Here is a 21,807-nt window from a genome sequence, read left to right as displayed (position 1 = left end):
CCTGGAGGCTGAACAGCCCCAGCTCCCTCAGCTTTCCCTGTAAGGGAGATGCTCCAATCCCTTCCCCACCTCTGTAGCCTCTGCTGGACCCTCCCCAGCAGTTCCCTGCCTCCAACCAGCCCCTGTGCCATGGATTATGACCCTCTGGGATCTGCTGTTCAGCCGGCATTGATGGGGGAGAGGAGATAAAATTCACCACAAACAGTGCCACATTAATCACTGCCAGAAAACTCAGAGAAGGCAGAAAATATTCAATTGAATAGTATTTAAAAAAAAAAGAAAAGGCTTAGGTGCTCACCCCAGCTACATGAGACTTGACACCACCACAGAAAGCAGCAGCACAGCCCATTCTGCACACCCACAAAAGGCAGTTTTCCTCTTCTTCCACGAAGATTCTGCTGGAATGTTTTGCCAAGAACTCCTGTGCACAGCACCTCCCTGTTTTTGTTGGAGCACAATGCCAGCCTGTCACACTCCTCTGGGTGGCTCTGTCAGACAATGCAGGTTCTGTCACCGGGACGGACCCCAATGCACAGATTGTTTGTTTCAGGAGACTGTTTCCACACACACTGAAATAGCCAAGGGTGCATTCTGTGTATTCAGGAGATTAACAGATTTTATTGTTTTCTAAAATATTTGACAATACAGAGAACCCAGACCAGTAATTCCTGACAACTTCAGTGACCGTCCTGTGGATGAACAGTCATGGTGGCAAGTTTTCCTTGACAGACATGTACAAACATCCACCTCCTAAGCCTGCACACTTTGATTCACTGAAAATGAGGACTAAATATGTCTATAAGCTCGAAAAGCAAAGTCCAAGACTAATAAACAGTGTTTTATAGTTACCTTGAAAAAAGCTTTGTCAGCTTCATTACAGTGTAGCTTCCTAACAGAGCATCTCTACTTACCTGACACTGAGTTTAACACAAATCTGCTGGAATTTTACACCCCAGTTTTAAATGTCACAAATGGCTACTATCTGACACGATTACAGCTGGCCAAGTTGTATCTGCAAATGTAGATTTTTACAGTGTTCTGCTACAATAATCCACATATGGACTAAAGCTACTTTATATTCTGACCCATCCATTTATCCACAAATACTGATTTTGAGTATATTGGTGCGTTTTTACTGTACTTCTGAAAAGTCTAATCACAGGATGCTTTGTCTATTGTACAGTAATGAATATGGCAGGAAAGCAGATTTAAATATACCTATAATTTAAACTCTTAAAACAGTTCTAAATCTTATTGACATCCAAAGGCTTGATAACTAACAGCCATGCTCTTTATACTCTGGAATATCAAATCATATGTACATATACACAACATAGACAGGCTCTTAATAAAAGCATTTAAGTCTATTTTACAGTCTTCTCTCTTCAAGAAAATTAGCCTTCACAGATTTAACATTTCAAATCACCCAAAAATCATTAGCAGTTTAAAGGACCTTTTTTTTTTCCTGCAAACATGTGCTGGAAATAGTTACTACTCTGGGGCTTATGCATAATTTATCTTTCTTTTGAATGCCATTTAAGATCCAGATGGAAAACTCTTAGTTCAAGTGTCAACCCACGTGAAGAACATTCATAACAGAGTCCCAACCCATGACACCTGCAGATACCTCTGCTACAAATAACCTTCTGTAACAGATATTTATTAAATACAGTATTTTGTTTTACAACTCCATTTACAACTTCAAGCCATGCTGACGACACAGAGAGATTACTACAACGTGGAAGGAGTTTTCATTCAGTCAGCTGGTGACTAAATCTATGTCATAATTTAAGTATTCATTGATAAATCCAGGCATACAAAAAAGGTGCTTAACTACATGGCATTTAAATAAAAAAATACTGCATCTTTCAGACATTGATAAGAACAAATAAAAAAATTAACTATAATAATCTTTAAAATTCAAGTTGCAAGTTACTGAAGGTCACTTAAAATAACTGATTAAACAAAAGTGAGCACAAGCCACATACCCAGGGTAGGATGAGGCACAAGCATAGAAAATGCAAAAATGTTTAGAATCCACAATGACAGACCATGTGGGAAGAAAAAGCTTAAAAAGTATTTTTCCTATCATAATATTTTTTCCACCTAACCCCTTTTCCTTTACATTGTGCACAAGTTGTGAAAGCAATGTCAGATTATTGGTTCAGACTTTTTTGCCTTTAATTCAGCATGATTTCTGTCTCAAGCTCTCGCCTTTTCTTTAAAAATATATACATTCTATACATCATTCAGGTTCCTCTCACTGGAACTAAATACACTGTACAGGCCTGCAGAGCTTTGGGCACACCTCTGTGTTTATTCTGTCCTCTGTCACTGGATGGGTTCTACATAGTTTGCTGGGTATAACCCCACTTGTCCGTTGTCCAGGCGCCCTTTGCACCAACCCTGCTCATCTTCGTTCTCCATCTTAGTTAATTCATCCCCTGGAAAAAAGAAAAGAAAAAGAAGGAAAACTGTTAAGAGACTGTAACATCTTAAGTAACATCAGGAAGATAAATGACAATTACCTACATGTCCAGTTTTATTCCCCTGCCCAACACAGGCCCCAGCAGAAACCTTCCCTTCTTTGCTCCTCATGCTTTTGCTACTTGAGAACATCTATCACTTACAGATTTGCACATGGGATAAGAAAACAGGAAGAAACAAGCTACTTAGAAACTCAAATATTACCTTGATGGCGTTTCAAAGAGATTATGGAATTTTTTTTTAACTTTTGAAGTTATATACTGTGTTATTTCACTGTAAGATCAAAGACTCCCTAATATTTAAAGGTTTGAACAGTCAAAGGTAGTTGGGGATGACACAACTACCTCTGAACTAGAATAATCCTACATTTTTTAACCCTCAACACATGTCAGTGCAAGTGAAACAAATGTTTCATTAGGCTTGCTGTCGATGCATCCTTTTAAGAGCTTATGGGAAATAAGGATGAAAATGCCACAAAAATTAAGTAACTCACAGTTTGCTCTCAGCAAAAGCTGAAAATGAATGTCCAGACATTTATGAACTATAATACAACTTTGTTTTGACTAATCTTATCTTGTACATCCTCAGGAAATACTCTGGCATTAGAGAGCCTCCAAGATGTTGTATAGGAGCAAATGAACATCCACCTCAGCCAGGTAAAAAAGGCCCCACTGAGCAACAATTATTTCCTCATGATCTGTGTCAAATGGTTTCCCTGGACAAAACTGATTTGTGTTTCACCTTAGTTAGCAACAGGAAATACAGGATGAAGGTATTAACCACTTATTACAGTCCCAAATGGTATAAAGTCTTGGTATCATTTAGGAGGACATGAACCAGCCTAAAGAATGTAAATTCTTTGGCAGAAATTGCCAAGCTTCATATCAAATCTTCCTAACACATCCATCTTCTACAGCTCCTCTCTTAGATAAAAAAGGTTAAAGCTTCATCTCCTCTGGTTTGTATGTTTACCAGATAACAAAAAGTTATTATGAACCAAAGTTTGGCACTGCTGACTGTACTTGGTTTATGGAGACATTTTTTTCCCACTGCAGAACGAGAGAGTGCACAATTACAAACCTGCCTGTTGCTTCCATGAAATGCACATTAATAAAGAGTGAAATATGTTAATAAAGGGTGAAAGGGTGAAAATAAAACCACACTGACAGTGACACCCCCCACCCAGTGCAGCTGCATTTGTATTTAGGCTTGGGCTTGGAAACTCAGTGATCTTGGAGGTCTAAGAAAATGTTAACACTTTAAAGTGTCATCTGCACAACAGTTACAGTGAAACAACTGCTATGATAAAAACAGAACACACAATAACATGTTCTGACAACATTTACTGTAGATATTTATTCTCAGCCATGGCAGGGCCACAGCAGGGCAAGACAGACATATGGTAGATAGTTTTATATATATGTAATAAAACCTCTCATAAGATATAAATAAAGTTATTCTTCCTCTTTGGAAGCCTTCCACAATTGTTTGCCAAGGGGAAAAAAAAACCCAAACACCAAATGTATAAGGTATTCCACTAACAAAAATGAGTTTCATGTATTAAAGTATATTTAATGGACACTATGCAGAACAGATATTCTACAACACGTATCTAGAAGTGACCACAAAGAACTCTGTAGGCAAATTCTTTGAATACCCAAGGAAATCCCATCTGGGAATATCCATGTACATTTAAACCCATCCCTAAAGTGCATTAATCCTCTGTTGACAGCTGCTCAGGAGTCTGGGGATACCTACACAGGAGCACAGGACTGAGGATGTTTTAAACCGGCTCCTACATGACCTGAGGAGTTTTTCCCCTTAGTCTTTAGTTCAGTGCAAATCTATCACACAAACACTTCTGCAAAAAACCCTAAGTTTAATTATAATTCAGAGTCTGTAAGGGGATTCATGGGCTAGAATGCCACCCCTTTCCTAGGATACAACCACGTAATTTGGTGTTGTAATTTACTTTGATGTTGTTCTTTCCAAGGTATTAAGCTAATTTTAAGTTAAATCTACCTACATCTCACAGTTCATACTTCCTGCACTTTATTTGTATTTATGGGTATAAACATTGCATAGTTTTGCCAGTGGAAGACTCCTGCAAACCCTTGGATTGCCACCCTGCTGCTTCACAGGCACAGCACACACATATATTTCCAGAGGATTAACTTGCTTCCCAGCCCTGCTCAGTAAAAGGAGAAGTTAAAGCCTGAAGAATGAAGAATCATTTTGGTTGCTGTGCATTCCACAGATGTTTTGTAACCACTGTGCTTCCATCAGGGCACAACTCAAACCAGTTAATGGCCAAACAAACCCATTCCTCCACTCTGGAAGCCTACAATACTGAAAAGTCAGGGGTTTGCCTACTAAACTCTGTAGGGTTGGCACTTCTAGACAGCTAAAAGCAGCAGCTGTTACTGCCACCAAGGAAGAGGAGAGAGGACTTTCAGTTCTGCAGGTCATTTTGTTTAACAGAGGAAGGAATATCCCAAACAGATGCATCCCAACATATTCCAACCAGATCAGGAGTCAGTGCTGCCAAACAGGAGCTACTCAGAAGGACCATTAGGGAGGGAGGAGGGTTAGGCAGGATCCTGTGAGGGGAGTTGTACATTCAGAGAAACAGCTTTAGAAACAACCCAAAAAAGGGGAATAAACTCTCCAACCAGTTTGGGGGGTTAAAAAGCTGACATTCCTTAATTCCAGCACTGGGTGCAGGAGGGATCTCTCCCCCTAAATGCACACCCAGCAGTCTAAAAACCAGGTTATATTCATGAAACTAGCACATCCATTACATTTCTGGAATACTCACTTATATGCTAAATATTTCCATGGATTTATTTGGATATGAGCAGGGGTCTTTTGAGGGTCTCTGGTTCCCCATTCCCTAAATTATCCTGTTATGAATCTCTTCTCCTTGAAAGTATCTCAATTTGTGGACAGGTCAAGATGCACTTTTCTTATCAGCTTTGCTCAGACACCCTGTCTTTGCTCTCAAAACTAAGACATTTACTAGTAAACAATAAACTGGGATAGGTAAATACAGGGATTAAGCACCAGCTGACACAGGATTACCAGTCACCAATGCAGGGAGTCAGCACTATCTGTTACAAGACCACACTAATCTCTGACATGGGTACTAAGCACTATCTCTGCTACAAAATTAGGCATTATTCACTGATATTTTGACAACACTATGTTGTTAAAGTTAAAAGATTTTCCCAACATCTTCCCTCACTGCTGCACAAACTCCTTTTTAAAGAAATACAACTCCTTCTGTAACACAGGTGAGTTCAGAAAATAAAAGATGAAGAGGAAAAAAAAAATCCCCAGCCTTTCTCCTTTCTGATAAATATTCTGAAAGATACTTTTAATATTAAGTACTGTTGGATAAATAATGTTGTTGACTCACCAGCTTTGAAGCTGAGCTCATCCTGCTCTTGGCCCTCGTAGTCGTAGAGTGCTCGTACTCTCACCTCCATGGCTGGAGAGGTGTCCTCATCAAAGGGATTGGTGTCCCCATTGGCATCAGTGGAAGAGAAGGGATTGTTGGACTCCTCATCAGACCAGTCTGTGGGGTAGCTTTGGTTTTTTTCATAGCTGCTCACGCTGAAAATCAATTTTTCAATTAGTCTTTTCTGCTCTTAAAACAGGAGAGTAGAAATATCACTAAGGTATCAGCCCCCCTAATTAAGCTTAAACTCCACTCTAAGGCCCAGGTTTGAAATTTTCTTTCTGGTCTCTCCTCAACTATCTTTAACTGACAATGCCTCATTAAAAAAACCCAAAAAACCAAACCAAAACAAATCTTATAATACATTTACCAAGGTAGAAAAAGGCAAAATCGACACATATCAAAGACAACCTCCCAACAAACTCAAAATCTTCTCTATCAAGGAATCTACACAATCCATGGGACTATTTACTCTAGAAAGGTAAAATGGTAGTAGATGAGAGGAATTATCTGGTTTAGGATAAGACATTTAAATAGCTTTGCAGAACCTTCCTCCCAAACCTCTATGCACCTCTACAACACTTTTTGCATGGTGCAATCCACCAATAAAGAAACTTGTATTTCTATTGTATCATACTGCAACAAGTCTGTGATTTAAAGGAAAGTTCACTGTCCAGCATGCACATGCCATTTAAGAGAGTGCTGTGTCCTCAGTGTGTAAACTGAAGCAACAGGCAGCTGCTTGAGAAGGTCCTAAACAAAAAAAGAAAGCAACCTTAAAAGCAGATTTATTCAGCAAGAAGACACAGAGTAAAGCCCCAGAAGCAGTTTCACTAGAAAAACACATCAGTTTTAACATTTCATAGGAGGGGTAAAGGAAGGGGGAAAAAGCAACAGCAGTTCTGTTAGCAACTGCCAATAACCCCAGTGGTTTCAGACCAAAGATCAAGGCAACAGATGTGGCATCTGTTAGGAAAGACAAGTTAGGTCACAGTGTTGCTCACACAACTGCTTAAAAACACTTCATGCACTGACCAGCAGAGTGTTAAAGAAACCAAAAATAGGAAACCCTGGACAGAGAAAGTGCAAAATGTGAAAACAATTGAAAAAAAACAAAAACAAAAACAAAAACGACATTTCACCAACTTTTTGATCTTATTGTCCTCCTTTTCACTGACAGTACTCCCAGTATCTTCTTCATCTTCAAAGGGATTGTAACTTGATTGTACTGACTGCACTGTGTTACTCTGGACACTAAGACTGCTAATTTGGAAAAGAAAAAGCATTATGGTGACCCTATCTGTGGAAGAGCAGAACACTGTCACTGGTGTCCCACTAGGCAGTTTCTTAGCAGACCCCTCCTTCAGCCAAATTTAAAAAAAAAATAAAGGAAAAGAAAAATAAACAAAACCCCAAACATCCATTGAGTGCAGCATAAAGACCCAAAAAAGCCTGGAAAGTCTCACATTTCCTCCACAATTAGAAATATCCTTCATGGACCATAATTTCTTTTTCCTACTGCCTGCAATAAAAGGCAGTGCAATTTTTTTAGCAAGTTTTATTCCTTTTTTGAGCAGCTGATGTTAAGAGTTTTATATTAATCACATCCAGAATTCTGAAGTGACTGTTTTGCAAGCTAAGATTTCACAGTATAATTGTCTTTTCTGGAGATGGGAAGATAGCAAGAGACTACCAGGTTAGCTACAGAAAGTTCACTTTCTCCTGAAGCTTGGCTTCCTTCAATTCCCAATGGACAGAGAACTGTGAAACTGAGAATAATTCCCAAATTAACTTGTGAACTGCAGAGACATCACTAAAAATGCTCACAGATAATTATCATTTGACTGAACAGCGACTTTTTGATGCTGTAGAGCTTAGTATAGATAATAATCTTTGGCAATTAGTCTTTTTAGGCACAAAAAAACTACCTGCTGTGTTTGTTAGGTTGTGAAACTTGGTCTCCTGTCTGATTTATACCAGTTAAAGTCACTCCATCAGAAGCCTTCTTCTTTTCTCTTCTACTGAGGGTACGATTCAGATCTGCAGACCACTCCTATCAAGGAATGCAAAACATGATGGAGACATTTAATTGAACAAGTAATTACCACATTTATATTTCAAACTGAGTTATGGAACAGACATCTATCCATACAAGAGTACCAATAATTATTAAAAAGGTGAGTTAATGTTTCAGTTAGAGAAATCAAAAGAGCTGGCCAGTGCAGCTCTTAAAAAGATGTACTCTGAGGGCTCACAGTTTCAAACAGTGCCAGGACATCTGGCTTTAAAAGGTAAATCTTACATTTAATTTTAAAAAGTGTTATAAGAGAGGGCTTACTTCTCACGAAGTGCTCCAAGAATGACCTACAAAGAAGCTGCTTTTTAAACTCACTGTGCATCACTTCTCCTGTCCCTAAGATTTGAGCCATGAGGTCCTTCTCTCTAGATTTAGTGACATTTATTGTGCTAAAAAGCCATCTCTCTGAGAGTTAAGGCTCAAATCAACAAATGACAAGACTCATGATGCCACTTGCAGACCCTCTTTGATGTTTTGAGCCATTCAGAGGCAGATGGACAGGCAGGATGAGACTTAAACACAACTCCTACACATCAGGGCAAACCAAGCTGCACATAATGATATAAAAGAGAGAACAAACTGGATGCAAGCAAATTATCCTATGCTGAGACATGTTACCTCTCAGAACCATTAAAGGTAAAAAAAAAAAATAAAAATCATACTTTTAACAGGAAATTAAAGTTTTGAGACTTGCTATTACTACTGGGCTTATACAGGTAGCAAAGTCAGCCCAGTTTAAAGTGCTTTCTGGCCAACTCTTCAGAGAGACCTCATTATTTTAACTTTGCAAAACAGACACTGGATTTCTGAGCTACCACAGTTTAAAGACCACTGACCTATGCACATTTGCAGTTTACAATGCAATTTCAAAGGCATTTGATCATGACTTTTTTTACTTACGTCATCCTTGTAGCATGTAAATGAGAGAAAACTTGATTAGGAGAACAGCAACAAGAGGGTTTAATTTGTTAATTATAATGCTTGAGAAAAAGGATGGTAATTGCCCCTCACAGAATTAACTCTAGTTCAGCATTTCAGGTAAATTCTGCAGTATTATTATGAGTTTCTTCCTCAAACCTTCTAAAGTTGCTCAATATTTTAAAAACAAGTGACATTTTCCATTACTGTTATAATAAGGGAATAGTGAAATAGTTTATTCTTCCGCTCCATTAATTTAATGTCTAGAAATTATTTCAACCAAACCCATGATTCTGGTCAAACTCATTCCAAATCCAGCTATTTGATACCCCAGTACTACGACTCTACACTGACACATCTTTGCACTTATGTTAACAGAACACTGCTTAGAACAACCCCTTTCTTTTAAAGATGGCATTCAGCAATTAAAATTAAAGGTAGAACTTTTTTTTTTTTTAATATGGCAGCATTGGATTTTAAATGCCAATTTTCAAATTTTGAAGTATTTAGTTCAGACTTTTTCAGAGAGTCTTTGCTGCACTCACTCCTTATTACCTGGTAACAGCAAGGAGATTCAAATTCAAGTCTGACACCAAAGGGAGAAGTAAAACATAAAGGGTAACACATGCAGCTGTCAGAGATGTTACCAATTAAATGATGGCTTATGACTTTATCTTAAAAAATATCACTACAGTTTTCTGGGTTACCCCTTTTCTCTATAAATAGGTGCCCAACATAATCCCCTCCAGAAGCTGGAGGATGAGAATTAAAATTGAAAATTAAGAGAAGAAAACTACTCTGACTTGCAGAAACAAAAAATTCAGTGTTGGAAGCCTGAAGTTACACCAGAAAGGAACATTACAAAAAGCAAAGAGTTAAAAACAGCCAAACCAGTTCTGGGTTTTAGGTACTGTGAGCTTACCTCAAACTGAGGCCAATTCATTGACATCCCTGGACCTTGGTTGGCTCTGAACCACCTCAAGTCTTCAACAGCATCTGCTGATTTGATGTTCTGTTCCAGCTCACGGTAAATATTTTTGTAACTGCAAAACAAATTTGTCTTTGAATTCAGTATAACATTTAGAAACATGGAAAATCCCCTGGTCAGTTTTGTTTGGTTTTTTTTTAATATTTCAAAGTTCACAATAGTATCAAAAAAGAACAACTTACAGCAAGACAGACTTTTACAGCCTGACAGACCTATTAACTGCCTGTAAAAAAGGAAGAGCAGCCCAACAAGTAAACCTGCTGAGAGTTCACAAACCCATAAAATCCTTATTTGCCAGACTTTAGAATTATGACTCTTGTGGCAGTAAAAACAGGATGTACATAGGACTGTATTTAAATTACTGACACCAACCTTGGAGCTGCTTGAATTTAAAAGCCTTTCTACAGTAGAAACTGGTTTTGTGCTAAGTCCCTGGGACTCTGGATTAAGGCAGAAGTTTTCCCAAGGAGAATTTGCCTTACAGTTTTACCTTGCAACGTTGGACAAGTCAAGGTGCTTCTGGACCTCCAGCAACACTTCCCGGAAGAAACGCAGCCGCTTTTCCTCAAACTGCTGGCACTGCTCAAACACCTGCTCCATGTTCTCCATGTACTGAGGAGTGGCATTATCTAATTCCTTCAGGGATTTCTCATACTTTTCTTTTGTCTGGGGGCAGAAAAACAAACTATTAGCAATGTATTTTATTACAGTCTTATAATACAGACTCATCCATGTAGTAATGGCCAAGAGTTAGAGCAGAACTGCAATCTCTTCTCGTGACCACTGTACATTAGATCATGATGAGAGTTATCTAAGTCAACTGCAAAACATTACAATAAAGCTCTAAAAGCCTCTTCTCTGGCTTTTTAACAGACCATGACAAATGCTGGTGTAATACTAAAGGAAAGAGTAAATCAGAGCAGGCAGTCAAGTTACTGAAGTTCTTTGGAGATCTTTAAAGGTATTGTCTTTCCTCCTTTAGTAATTTACAGTCCACTGTGAGTTGTATCAACTCTTGTAAACATGAATTGCATATGCTGTGAGTTCAGTTAACAGACAGAACCTCAGACTCTGCACTAATTTACAGAAATAGTCCCCACACAGGAATTAAAAGATCCCACCCCATGGAACATCAGCCTTCCAGGCCACAGGACAGCATCCTCAAAGGAAAAAGACATCTCTGAAGAAAAGTCACACTAGAAAAGCCTCTTGGTGGCAGCCTAGTGAAGAGCTGAACCAAACTGGGCAACACAGCAGCATTTATTTAAATTAATTCTATCTTACTTTATAGCAAGTAAGCTTACTTTATAAAAAAAATGCATTCTGCAGTAAGAAGGACAACATATCTAGATGTTATCAGCAAGTTTGAAGCATCTCAAAGCCTCCCAAGCTCAGTTGTCACTAGTAAATGAGTCCTAGAACTTTGCTAGCTTATTATTCTTAGCTCAGAGGTGAAAGTACTTACATGAAACAGCAGCAACACATTAGTCATTCTTCAGAGGAAAATAATTTGGCAGCAACCCAGGCTTGGGAGAACACTAAATTTTGGTACTGAAGGTGAGCTGCCCTGCTGCTCACAGCACACTCAGGAGGGAAAAAAAAAGCTTAAATATGCACAAGCTGGGGGTTAAAAAGTATGCCAGCACACAGGATACCTTTAGCACATCTTGTTTGCTTCTCTCCACTTTGTCCTGTAACTTCTTCAGCTGCTCAGGATTTAGTGCTGGGTCAGCTTTGCTGTTTGTTTCCCTGGAGATGGCCAGTTTCTCCTCCTTGCAGGCTGCATGGTAGGCCTTCTTTGCAGCTTCCACCTACAAAGCAGAGTTAAGTATTTGCATCTGGGACAGCAGACAGCAAACATCAACTACTTTTTAGCCTTAAAATCATGATGCAACGAAAGAAGTGTCAGGTTTTGTTTCAGGATGTTCTTTCTTTCCTGGGGGGGATTTGTTTTTTCCTTTAGGCCAAGGAATCAACACAAGGAAATTATTGCAGCATTCTCTCACCACACAAGGAATGTCACTCATACTGTTTAGAGAAGTGTTGAACAGACTCAACAAAAGGTTTACAGAAAGTCCCCAACTGAATGTTTTTCCTCATGCCCACATTCTCCTGCTCCCCTACAAACCTGTTATGTTACATGACAGGGAAAGAAACCCCCCAAAATACAAACGTATTTCCCCTGCTCATTTCTTTGAGCAACTCATAACTTTCAAATGCAGGAAATCAGATACTGTTTAAGTGACAGCTTAAATCCCACTTTTTCCAGATTAGGAGAGACCAAAAGAAAAATGCTTATTTTCAGAAGAGGACAGAAAGCAAGAGATCTTTTTGAGAAAGGAGGGTCCAGCAGAGAGAACAGGGAGTTTACTCCCTTATAGAGATTTGATACATTAGTATATCATAACACAGGATATCTAATACATAATCTACTGCTGTACCTCTTTCAGCTTTTTTGCCCAGGGTTTCTGAGCTTTCCTAAATCCATCTTCTGCTTCTTTGGTTTCCTTAAATCCTCCCATCATTTGCTTATGAAAGGCTTCCTTCTGCCAGTTCTTGATTTTTTCAAAATCTTCATTCATCAGTGAACCTTTCACTTCTAGATGTAGTTCACTCACTTTTTCAGCTTCTGACATAAAAGCACACCAAGCCCTTTCTACTGTTCCATACTGTGGGCCTAAACACAACAGAAAGTGTCATTTCTCAGTAACCACCACCCACATGGAACTTATATTCCCAAGAAACTACCTCAAACTATTCACTTATATTCACTTCTAAACAGCAATACTGATGCAAACCTAGAAAAAGGCAACAGGGTTTTTTCATAGGAATTTAGAATATTTCAAAATTTATGCCAGAAAACTGAATATTCATTCAGTCTGGAGCCCTTCTCCCTGTGCCACAATTCTCAGTATTCCACCTTTGAACTGCCTTCCATTTCTCAACATGCTTTTTGAAGCCCAGATAACCATGAAAGGACAAACTCTGGCAGAATATATTCAAATATATTAAACTTAGTCTTATTAGATCAATACTAGTCTTTTCCCCACAACCAGTGACCCCTTATTATTCAGAATCCCTTTTCAAACCGTGTTCTCTACTATTAGTTATCTAGAAACAGTTAGTTTTCTAAAACATACCTCAGTACTGGAGGCAAGATTCATCTGCTTCAGTAAGGAACAAGCAAACTTGCAAAATAGCAGGGCTTTGGTTGGTTTTTTTATCAAGAAAAGCTTGGTCACTTGTCACATTACTGAGCCTCTTGCAAGGACTCCACTATAGGCTAAAAAGTGCAATATTTGTACTTACCAAAACAAGGACATACAGAAACATTTTTTTTTCCATTGGGGAAAGTTTTCAGAGCTCAGAATCAGAAGGAATTACCTTTTTCCACAAGTTGTTTCCACCTTTTAGCCCATTCTGTGAGCTGCTGAGCATAGACCTTCTCTATCCGTGCCCGTTCATGGATACAATTCATGAGGTCATTGCAAAGTCTGTGACCATCATCAATCCTTTTTACTGTCCTCTTGTAATTCCCAACCTGCAAAGAGACCAACACTCAATTCCTGCTTCAAAGCTCTGAAAAGGAGATGAATCTCTAATTAACACAAACACTGTTCAATGAGAGTAAGAAAATCTAGCAGGAATTAATCAGTTATAGCAGAAGGTTAAATTATCTTAAAACCCAACTGCAACAATAAAACAAAGGCCACAAGTTCTCCTGTAAAAAAAAAAGGTTGGTAATTTTGAAAATGAAAATTTTAGAAGTGAAAGTTTTTTTATATTTTTATTAGTCCTGCAATGCAGGAGGATACAGAATGAAGACATGGAGAAAAATGCACACTGTACAATGAGTATCCATTACATAATTAACACTCTCCTTTCATTCTTGTGCACATGGAATAACTAATCTAGATGACTGAAGGGGAAAAAAAAAGCATCATACTGCTCCCAGAGTAATATTTCCACTGAATTCAAGGTCACTCAGGTTGGCTTTTGTAAACATTAAACAAAACCTAAGAACTGTTAAAAGAACTTGCACAGCCTGTTAAATGTCACAGCCAGTTTCTTATCTGCCCCAAACCACCTGACTGAAAAATAAAGATTAGCAGTGAATGAAACATTCAAATACTCAAAGCATGGTAGTCATTTTTACATTTGAATCATATCTGCTCCACATCTGACACACAGAAGAACATCCAGCTTTTAGGCTGACATTTATTCAGAATTTTGTCAGCAGATGTACATTCTGATGAAAATGGTATATAGGGAAATGCTCTTAAATGGAAAAAAGCTCTTTATTAATTGCTGGGAAAATAAGTGACTGTACTGATAAATACAGATATATGTTGGGACTCCTCATTAAAGCTGGGGAGATAAATAAAATTAAACCCATCAATGACAGGACAAACCCAACTCTTTTAGACAGTGGCCTCAAGGAATTCCTTTGAGGATGTTTTTTGGGTTGGATTAGATCCATTTCAACAGATCAAGGAAGTTCAGGCAGCACCTAAGTAAAGCATTAGTTGGCAGTCACTGATTTGTGTAAACCCTGTAAAGAACTGCACACAATAATTGAAGATAAGAAGGTCCCAGCATCACAAAGCAGCTGACACCAAAAATCAGGATGGTCAGTGCATCCATGTCAACAGATTGCATTATTAACAAGAAAGCATGAAAAATAACCTCTCCTTTTCAGGAGAAATAAAAACTGAGAACAGGCAGTTTCAAACACTGTTCCCTTACAAACACAATATACATAGGTAATCAAAACATTAAGGACATGAAGTACCTCAAAGAATACTTCCTAAAGCCTTTGTAATGGAAGACAAATCCAGATTACTCCAGCTGTAGGTCCACAGTCAAAAAACAGGTTATGTTGACTTGGCACAACTACTGAGGCCTTATATTAGCATCAATTTGTGTCTCCTGTTATGTGCCCAGGGATTTATGACTCCAGCACCAACATTTCCTTCCATAAATTCTCACTATTTAATTAGCATTTTAAATGCTAATATTGAAGGAGAGCTGGCTGCCTTGTGGGGTATTTAATCCTTTCATTTTGCATTGTCTGAGCCAACTCTAACCCCGTGGTAACATCCAGCACTTGGCCAAATTCCAGGCAGGTATTCAGAGAAGTGAATTATCTCACCTATTATGGTCTGTCTGCTATTATTGCACCTTTAAAGAGTTGCCTGCAGATAATTCACAGATAATTCACTCCACAGGGGGACCGAGGGAACTAAGCATCCCAGGTCAGAACCAGTATAAAGGGGAACCAGGCCTGCAATACCAGAAAATAACCTACTATTGCAAAGAAAGCCTTTTACACTAATATTTGCCCTCTGAGGAATGCCAGAATTTTGGAGATAGAACGTTTTTCTGTGTCCCATGACAGAGAACATAAGTTATGTAACTTGGCATGTAACATTTTAAATACCTAGTGGAATAAACCAAGCAAAAAAACCCTGCATTTTAAGTTGTGGACACTGCAATGACACATTTCTGAGAAGTGGAATGTGCAGCCTGTCACTGCTGCAGGCAGAGTGAGAGGTAGGAGAACACAAGGTCTTTAAACCACAGTAAAAGGAAAAGAATTCCAGTCTTTATGTGGCCAAGGAACTACCGAGTTAATTATCTATAAGTTAAAATAATTAAATTAAAAACCTACAAACACATTAAAGACACCCTGAATCAGAGAAACAATACATTGTTTTATTCAAGACTATTTTCTCCAGCTTCTGGGGTAGAAGGCAAACATTCTGCAAGACTTCCCCCTTCCCCTTCATGAGAAGTATTTGAGCTAAAGCAAAAATGATAAATTCTTTTATTAGTAGCAACTGAGCAGGAACAAAACCAAACAAAGAAATCCTGTGTTTCTTTGTTTCTGTCAGAGCCACATTTACATAATTTTCAGATGCCTTCCAATTTTGCAGATTTCTCCATTAGCCCTGATCAATACATGAAAATATATGATTTTGCTAGTTAGAATAATTTTTGCTACTTAGAATAATTTTCTGATTATTCTGAGCATTGGGTTATTTCCAGTTGAACAGACAGCAGACAACTGAACCTTGAAGCTTCCTTGTCCTACAAATAGGATATTTGTTTCAGGAAGGGAAAGTGCAAGAGTATAAAGCTTCTGACTGTTTCCAGAAGAAAAAGAAATGCTTACAAACTATATCCCCCTTTCATTTTAGCACCAACATTAAATCCATCTGAGAGTTTATTACATGATACCAAACTCAGCTGTTCTTCACCCTTAGTTTGTCAGAAACATTTCAAAAGGAAATAGCCCCAAGAGTTTATTGCTTAAAAATACCACTGTAAGGGTCACTCTTTTGACAGACTCAGTGAGTCACTGAATTCTGTGAAAATTGCGATTCATAGTTTTGTGTCTCTCCCCACCTTTTCTAAGCTGAATTAACCAGTTTCCCCTTTTTCAAAATACTGAGCTTTGCTACTAATAAGCCTTAGTTGATCCTGCAGGTAAGCACTGTAATTGATATGATCTCTAGTGGGAATATTTAAGAGTTTACAACCTCTTTATTTTACAGCACTAAACACAAAGGGAGAGTCTTAAATTATTTAGGCTCCTCTACCTCAATAACAGACTCTTTTTCTTTTTAAAGGCACTTTCACAGAGCAGCATAAAAGCCTATATAGAGTTAAACACCCTCTGCAGGTTTTTCTGGTACACTGAATGAAAAAAACAAGAGTATTTTAATTTGTTGGCAGCCCAGAAGGTCTCAAATGTTCAGCTACTGCTACTCTCCTGGTAGTGAATTCTAGTATATCATGATAATTGTTATAACCACAAATATTTCAGGAGTTGCAAGTGCCTGAAGAAAGATTTGATGTCAACTCCTTTTTCCGCTTATTCATGACAAGTTGGCCTTTATGAACTGGAATAATTTGAAAGATAGTCAGTCTGCACAGGGTAAAACAAGGGTATTTTTAGGGACAAGTACTCATAGGCAGGAAAAAGAATAATAAGCTTTGAGGGTTCACAGTCAAACCCACGCACACTGATGGCCTAACACTACTTCCAGCATTCCATTTAGACCAGGAGTAAAATTTCTTTCCAGCTGCGTCAAAGGGGAAGTTTCCAAACATTCCAACCAACATCTATAACACTGTGTGGTTTTATAAATAAAATACAATTATCTTGCTGCATATTTAGCACATGCACAGTCCAAGTACCTATGAGCACTAGCTCTGAGTAAGTTTTGCAAGTTTACCCATATGAATTTACAAGAAAAGTCCCGAGGAAGCTCTTAAACCCACAAAACCTACAGCCAAATACACCAGTAAGCAAATACCTGGCAATAGAAATGGAAAACATTATGTTGCTCAATGTTAGGAGGAGATTAAAAAATGCATATGTGACAGGAATCTACTATTGCAGAGCCCAAATATTTTTAAAATGAAAAAAGGCAAACAGGAGCAGTCTGCTCCATCAGCAAAAAGCACTCATTGACAAGGAACTGAAGTCCCTCAACACAGGAACAATTTTCAACATTCAAGAGTGAGTTTTGGGAATTTCTCCCCCAATTTCCCTGCATCCAACACATTTCCCCCCTCAAGAGTTGCCTCGTGCAGCCCCTGGCTGACAGCAGCAGGAACGAAGCACAGGACATCAAATTTGACTCACCCACACTACATATGGGATCAACTCCCACTTTCTGAGGTTGAAAACCTTGTATTGCTGGTGCATTCCCAGAAAATACTTCAGGACACGTTCAGCACTTCCAAAGGCACACCAGGCCCTGTGCTCCAAGGGAATCCCTCCCAGCACTCAAACAATCCCAGTTTAGCAGCTCTCCACAGTGACTATTTGGGGGGGGCAGGAGGTGTTTCCCCAGGGCAGCCAAACAGCCCTGCAGTCACTGGGGCTCCTGTTGCTGAGGGAGCAGAAAACAAGGGAGATAAGGATGCACATCCAGGGTGGGAGTCCCACACAGTCTGTGAGGAACCCACAGCTCATTAAAAACAAGTGATTCCACAGGCTGGGGAGCTGTTCCTTTTGATGTCTTACCTTGCAAGATATGCAGACACTTGCACTTTGATCTCTAGGAGCACTTACTCAGGGGCTTTCTTACCTCCACAGGTAGGTAAGTGAACAACAGCACTGGTCTCATCTTGCCCAAGGCATTTTTAATATGTCCATAACAGTGATTAGCAAGCATAAGGCTGGAGCTTAATAGAAAGCAAATTTTAGGATGCATTTTGGTCATTATTAACACCCCAAATTCTTTCATGTGCATTTCAAAACTGCTCCAGCAGAACAAGGCCAAGAGGTTTGTCCACTGCTTGTGTTTCACTAACTCAATTTTATTTTTGGATGCAGAAAGTAGCAGGAATGATCATGACAAACTGAGATTTGCATTTACAGCAGTCTTGCAAATGCTTAGAGTTCATATTATAGATGAGAAAGAAATGCAAAGGGTTTCAAATTGCACATGGGGTTTGCAAATTTTCCACTTTCCCTTGGAAAACTTAGTGCCACCCTGCTTCAGGGTACCAGCAATGACCTTTGATTACCCAAAGTACATCATCCCTGTCAGCCAAGTAACACAGATGAAGGAATTCCTGCACATCAACAAGATTGTCCTCAGTCTTTAGAATTTCTGCACCCAGAGAGTTATGACCTTAACCAGACACAACAAGGTACACCGAGGCTTGACAGACAATTAAATAAAGGGAGAAAAGTTTCCATTTCTGAAGTAAATTAAGACATTACTACAACTGAAACTTTGATGAAATCCTTCACTGTTGTTGTGGGAATTACCTTTCAGAAAGTCTTTTCTTATTGTTTTGCAATTCCTTGCTCTCTAAGCAACCTTTATCAAAACATGTACGAAATTCTCTGACTCCTAAAGTACTTTTATTTAGTAAACACCTGGATGAGTTAGAGGAAAAGAAAAGGATTTGTTCTCCTGAAAAGGATTTATCATCCTGCTAGAAGACAAAAAACCTTTAAGTAGTAGCTTGGGGTAACCAAATAGGAAAATAAAACCCCTTCAATTTAATTGTTTAGCATGAAATGGAAATAGTAGCAGCTTTCACAAACATGTATAATTCTGAAAGCCTAATTTTTTCAGTCCTATCAGCTGTTCTGATACAAGATACCACCTCTGCCTAAGCCTTGTCCTCCCAACATATTTTGACTGCTAGGTCTGAGCCATCAGCAAGAACACAAATCCAAACAGCAACTTCTCCCGTTCCCTTTCAACAAGACAACTATTTCCCAGCCACAAATCAGAATCTGATAACATCTATGTTGTAATAAAAAATATTAACCTTTAAACAAAGTTACTATTTGTATTGGATTTCAAGCATTGAGCTTAACTCTCAGTGGCAGTTCCCAAGAAAACAAAGCCTTCTAGAGCCAGAAAACCAACAGAGAACCAAGTGGTTTATTTCCTAAAGACAATGTTATATGAAATTTTCAACAGCAATGACAAAAACTTGGTTCTTAACATTTTATTAAGTACAGTTCTCACAGCTCAATAGAACATCAACTTTCAAGAACTAAAACTGGTTTAGTTTCAAAAGATCTGCACTAGGGAAAAGAGAGTTTTCACAGTCAGTTCTTTAGATGGGTCCCACACCCAGCCACCTCACACTTTCCTAAATGCCTTTCAAGAAAAAGATGGCCTTTGCAGCACACTCCAAAGGTAAATAAATCTGAGCTATTTTGGAGTCTGAGGGAACAAACTCAAAAGCTCACCCTGCCAGGCTGTCTCTTCTGTGCCACGGCCAAGTTTAAATACACTCACTGCTTTCAGCTGTGGCAGTGAAACACAGCAAGGTGGCTTTTAACAAACTGCAAGCTGACTCTGAAAACAAAGGAAAAACCTATGGTGTCAAATATCTTAAAAAACCTCTAACAAAAGAGTGTAGATGACAGTCTGCGGTAACAAAACAACCTCCCAATTGATTAAGAGTTCTTTACTTCTTGTGACCCGAGGCATGAAGGACTCAGCTGGCATTCCAGAGGCACCACATCCTTTCTAATCAAGTCAAAAAAGCCACACTGATCAGAGCTGTTTAGTTATCCCTTTCCAGAAAGATTAAGACTGTAATTCAAAGTTGCAACCTTCAGAGAGAAAACAACCAATTCAGAACATAAGGAAATGGACACGGTTTAGACTAAAATTCAGTCAAATATAATTTGGAAAGATGACTCCAAACCAGAAGCATCACAGAATCATGGAATGGGTTGGGTTGGAAGGGACCTGAATGATCCTGTAGTTCCAACCTCCTGCCATTGTAGTGTGCCATGGGCAGGGACACCTTCCACTAGCCCAGGGTGCTCAGAGCCCCATCCAACCTGGCCTGGAACACTCCCAGGGATGGGGTAGCCACAGCTCCTCTGGGCAACCTGTGCCAGGGCCTCCCTACCCTCACAGGGAAGAATTTCTCCCCAATATCCAATCTAAACCTCCTCTCTGTCAGTTTGAAGCCATTCCCCCTTGTCCTGTCACTCCAGGCCCTTGGAAATAGTCTCTCTCCATCTTCCTTGTGGGCTCCCTTCAGGTTCTGGAAGGCCACAATTAGGTTCCCCCAAAGCTTCTCTTCTCACAATCCCAGCTCTCCCAGCCTTTCCTCCCAGCAGAGCTGCTCCATCCCTCTGATCACCTTGGTGTCCCTCCTCTGGACTCTCTCCCACAGCTCCATGTCCTTGCTTTGCTGGGCCCCCAGAGCTGGAGGCAGCTCTGCAGGGGGGCAGAGGGGGTATCAATTCCTTCATGAAGGTCCTAATTTAGGCTAATTGCCATTTCTGATCATCCTTTATTGGATTTAATTCACATTTGTCCAAACATCATCATGCAGAATTTACAGAATTCCCAGTCTCATTCCCTCATCTTTTAAGTTTCCAGACACGATAATTTGGAAGACACCAGCTTGGTACAGGACAGCCAGCCTCAAGTCATGTTCTGCCAAGTACCCAGTGCCCAACACTCATCAAAAAAAAATCCCCTTTGGTCCAGGATTCTTTTTTCCTGAGTGTCTCCTTATTTTATTTTGAAGTACTTCTTCCAAGGAAGCTGCTCAGGAAGTTGCCTCAGCAATGGTGGAAGTTTGTCCTACAAAATACAGCTCACCCAGACAGCACTTACCTCCAGTTGTCAGGACTGACACTGACAAACCTTTCTTTTTCCTTTTCTGCTTTATGAAGTTTCTCTTCTATAAAGTTTAAATTGTCATAACATATGAAAGCCTCCGTCAGATTGGGGCAGCACAAATTACTGATATTACAGAGTATTTTATGCTATTTTTTATGCTTTTACATTGGTAAAGGTTCAATTCTGAATTGCCCACCCTACCCAAAGGGATGATCCTCAAGTTCTGTGCCCATTAAAAACCTTTGACAGAACCAGGTCAAAAACCTAAAAAGGTAATTTTGACCTATTTCTGCAGATCACAAGAACCAAAGGTGTCTTGTGTTGCAGCTCTCTCCAATGCACGAGAATCACATTTTCTACAATAAGAATGAAAAATAAAATCAAAATATTGTATAAAACATCTGGATTACCTCCCAGAAGCTGTCACTAGAAACTTCTACTCCAACAGAATCATCATATGAGCCAGACATTTCGAGGTATGAAGAGCTTGTGAGTATTCAGAGCTCAAACACCTTCAGAATCTGTAAAGAAGATTTAAAAATGATTAATGAGCATCATTAATGAAAAGTTGTTACAAAGCTATGAAAAGAGAAATTATGTTGGGCAGCATCATTCCATTTTTTGATATCTAGGGGTGCCAAATAAAAACAAGAGGTGACCACACAGGGCATTTTGCAACAGAGAACTTCCACCACACCAAGTTCTTGGCTCTTATCGTGACATTTGTTGTCCAGAAACCTTTCAA

The 21,807-nt window shown here is 39.1% G+C and overlaps 1 protein-coding gene across 4 annotated transcripts in view; it reads right to left on the bottom strand.

The window, feature by feature from the left end:
* Window positions 1-598: 598 nt before the first annotated feature.
* Window positions 599-21,807, bottom strand: part of PACSIN2 (protein kinase C and casein kinase substrate in neurons 2) — a 42,350-nt gene continuing 21,141 nt past the window's right edge. For 2 of the 4 annotated variants that reach the window (XM_051772421.1, XM_051772422.1), the window contains exons 2-11: window positions 21,473-21,583; window positions 13,315-13,471; window positions 12,372-12,607; window positions 11,586-11,741; window positions 10,421-10,596; window positions 9,865-9,985; window positions 7,876-8,000; window positions 7,094-7,210; window positions 5,906-6,102; window positions 599-2,444 (exon numbers count right to left, since the gene is read on the bottom strand). In XM_051772421.1, coding sequence (XP_051628381.1) covers window positions 2,332-2,444; window positions 5,906-6,102; window positions 7,094-7,210; window positions 7,876-8,000; window positions 9,865-9,985; window positions 10,421-10,596; window positions 11,586-11,741; window positions 12,372-12,607; window positions 13,315-13,471; window positions 21,473-21,532 — 1,458 coding nt within the window. In that variant the 5' untranslated portion in view covers window positions 21,533-21,583 and the 3' untranslated portion in view covers window positions 599-2,331. The remainder of the gene's footprint in view (window positions 2,445-5,905; window positions 6,103-7,093; window positions 7,211-7,875; window positions 8,001-9,864; window positions 9,986-10,420; window positions 10,597-11,585; window positions 11,742-12,371; window positions 12,608-13,314; window positions 13,472-21,472; window positions 21,584-21,807) is intronic. The other 2 variants (XM_051772423.1, XM_051772424.1) reach the window with 2 other exon arrangements.

This window comes from Manacus candei, unplaced genomic scaffold (assembly GCF_025592945.1).
Source record: "Manacus candei isolate 608988 ecotype Guabito, Panama unplaced genomic scaffold, ASM2559294v1 h1tg000153l, whole genome shotgun sequence".
NCBI classification, from domain to species: Eukaryota; Metazoa; Chordata; class Aves; order Passeriformes; family Pipridae; genus Manacus; species Manacus candei.
The sequence above is the reverse complement of the archived record's forward strand: the minus strand, read 5'-3'. Positions and strand labels throughout refer to the sequence as shown.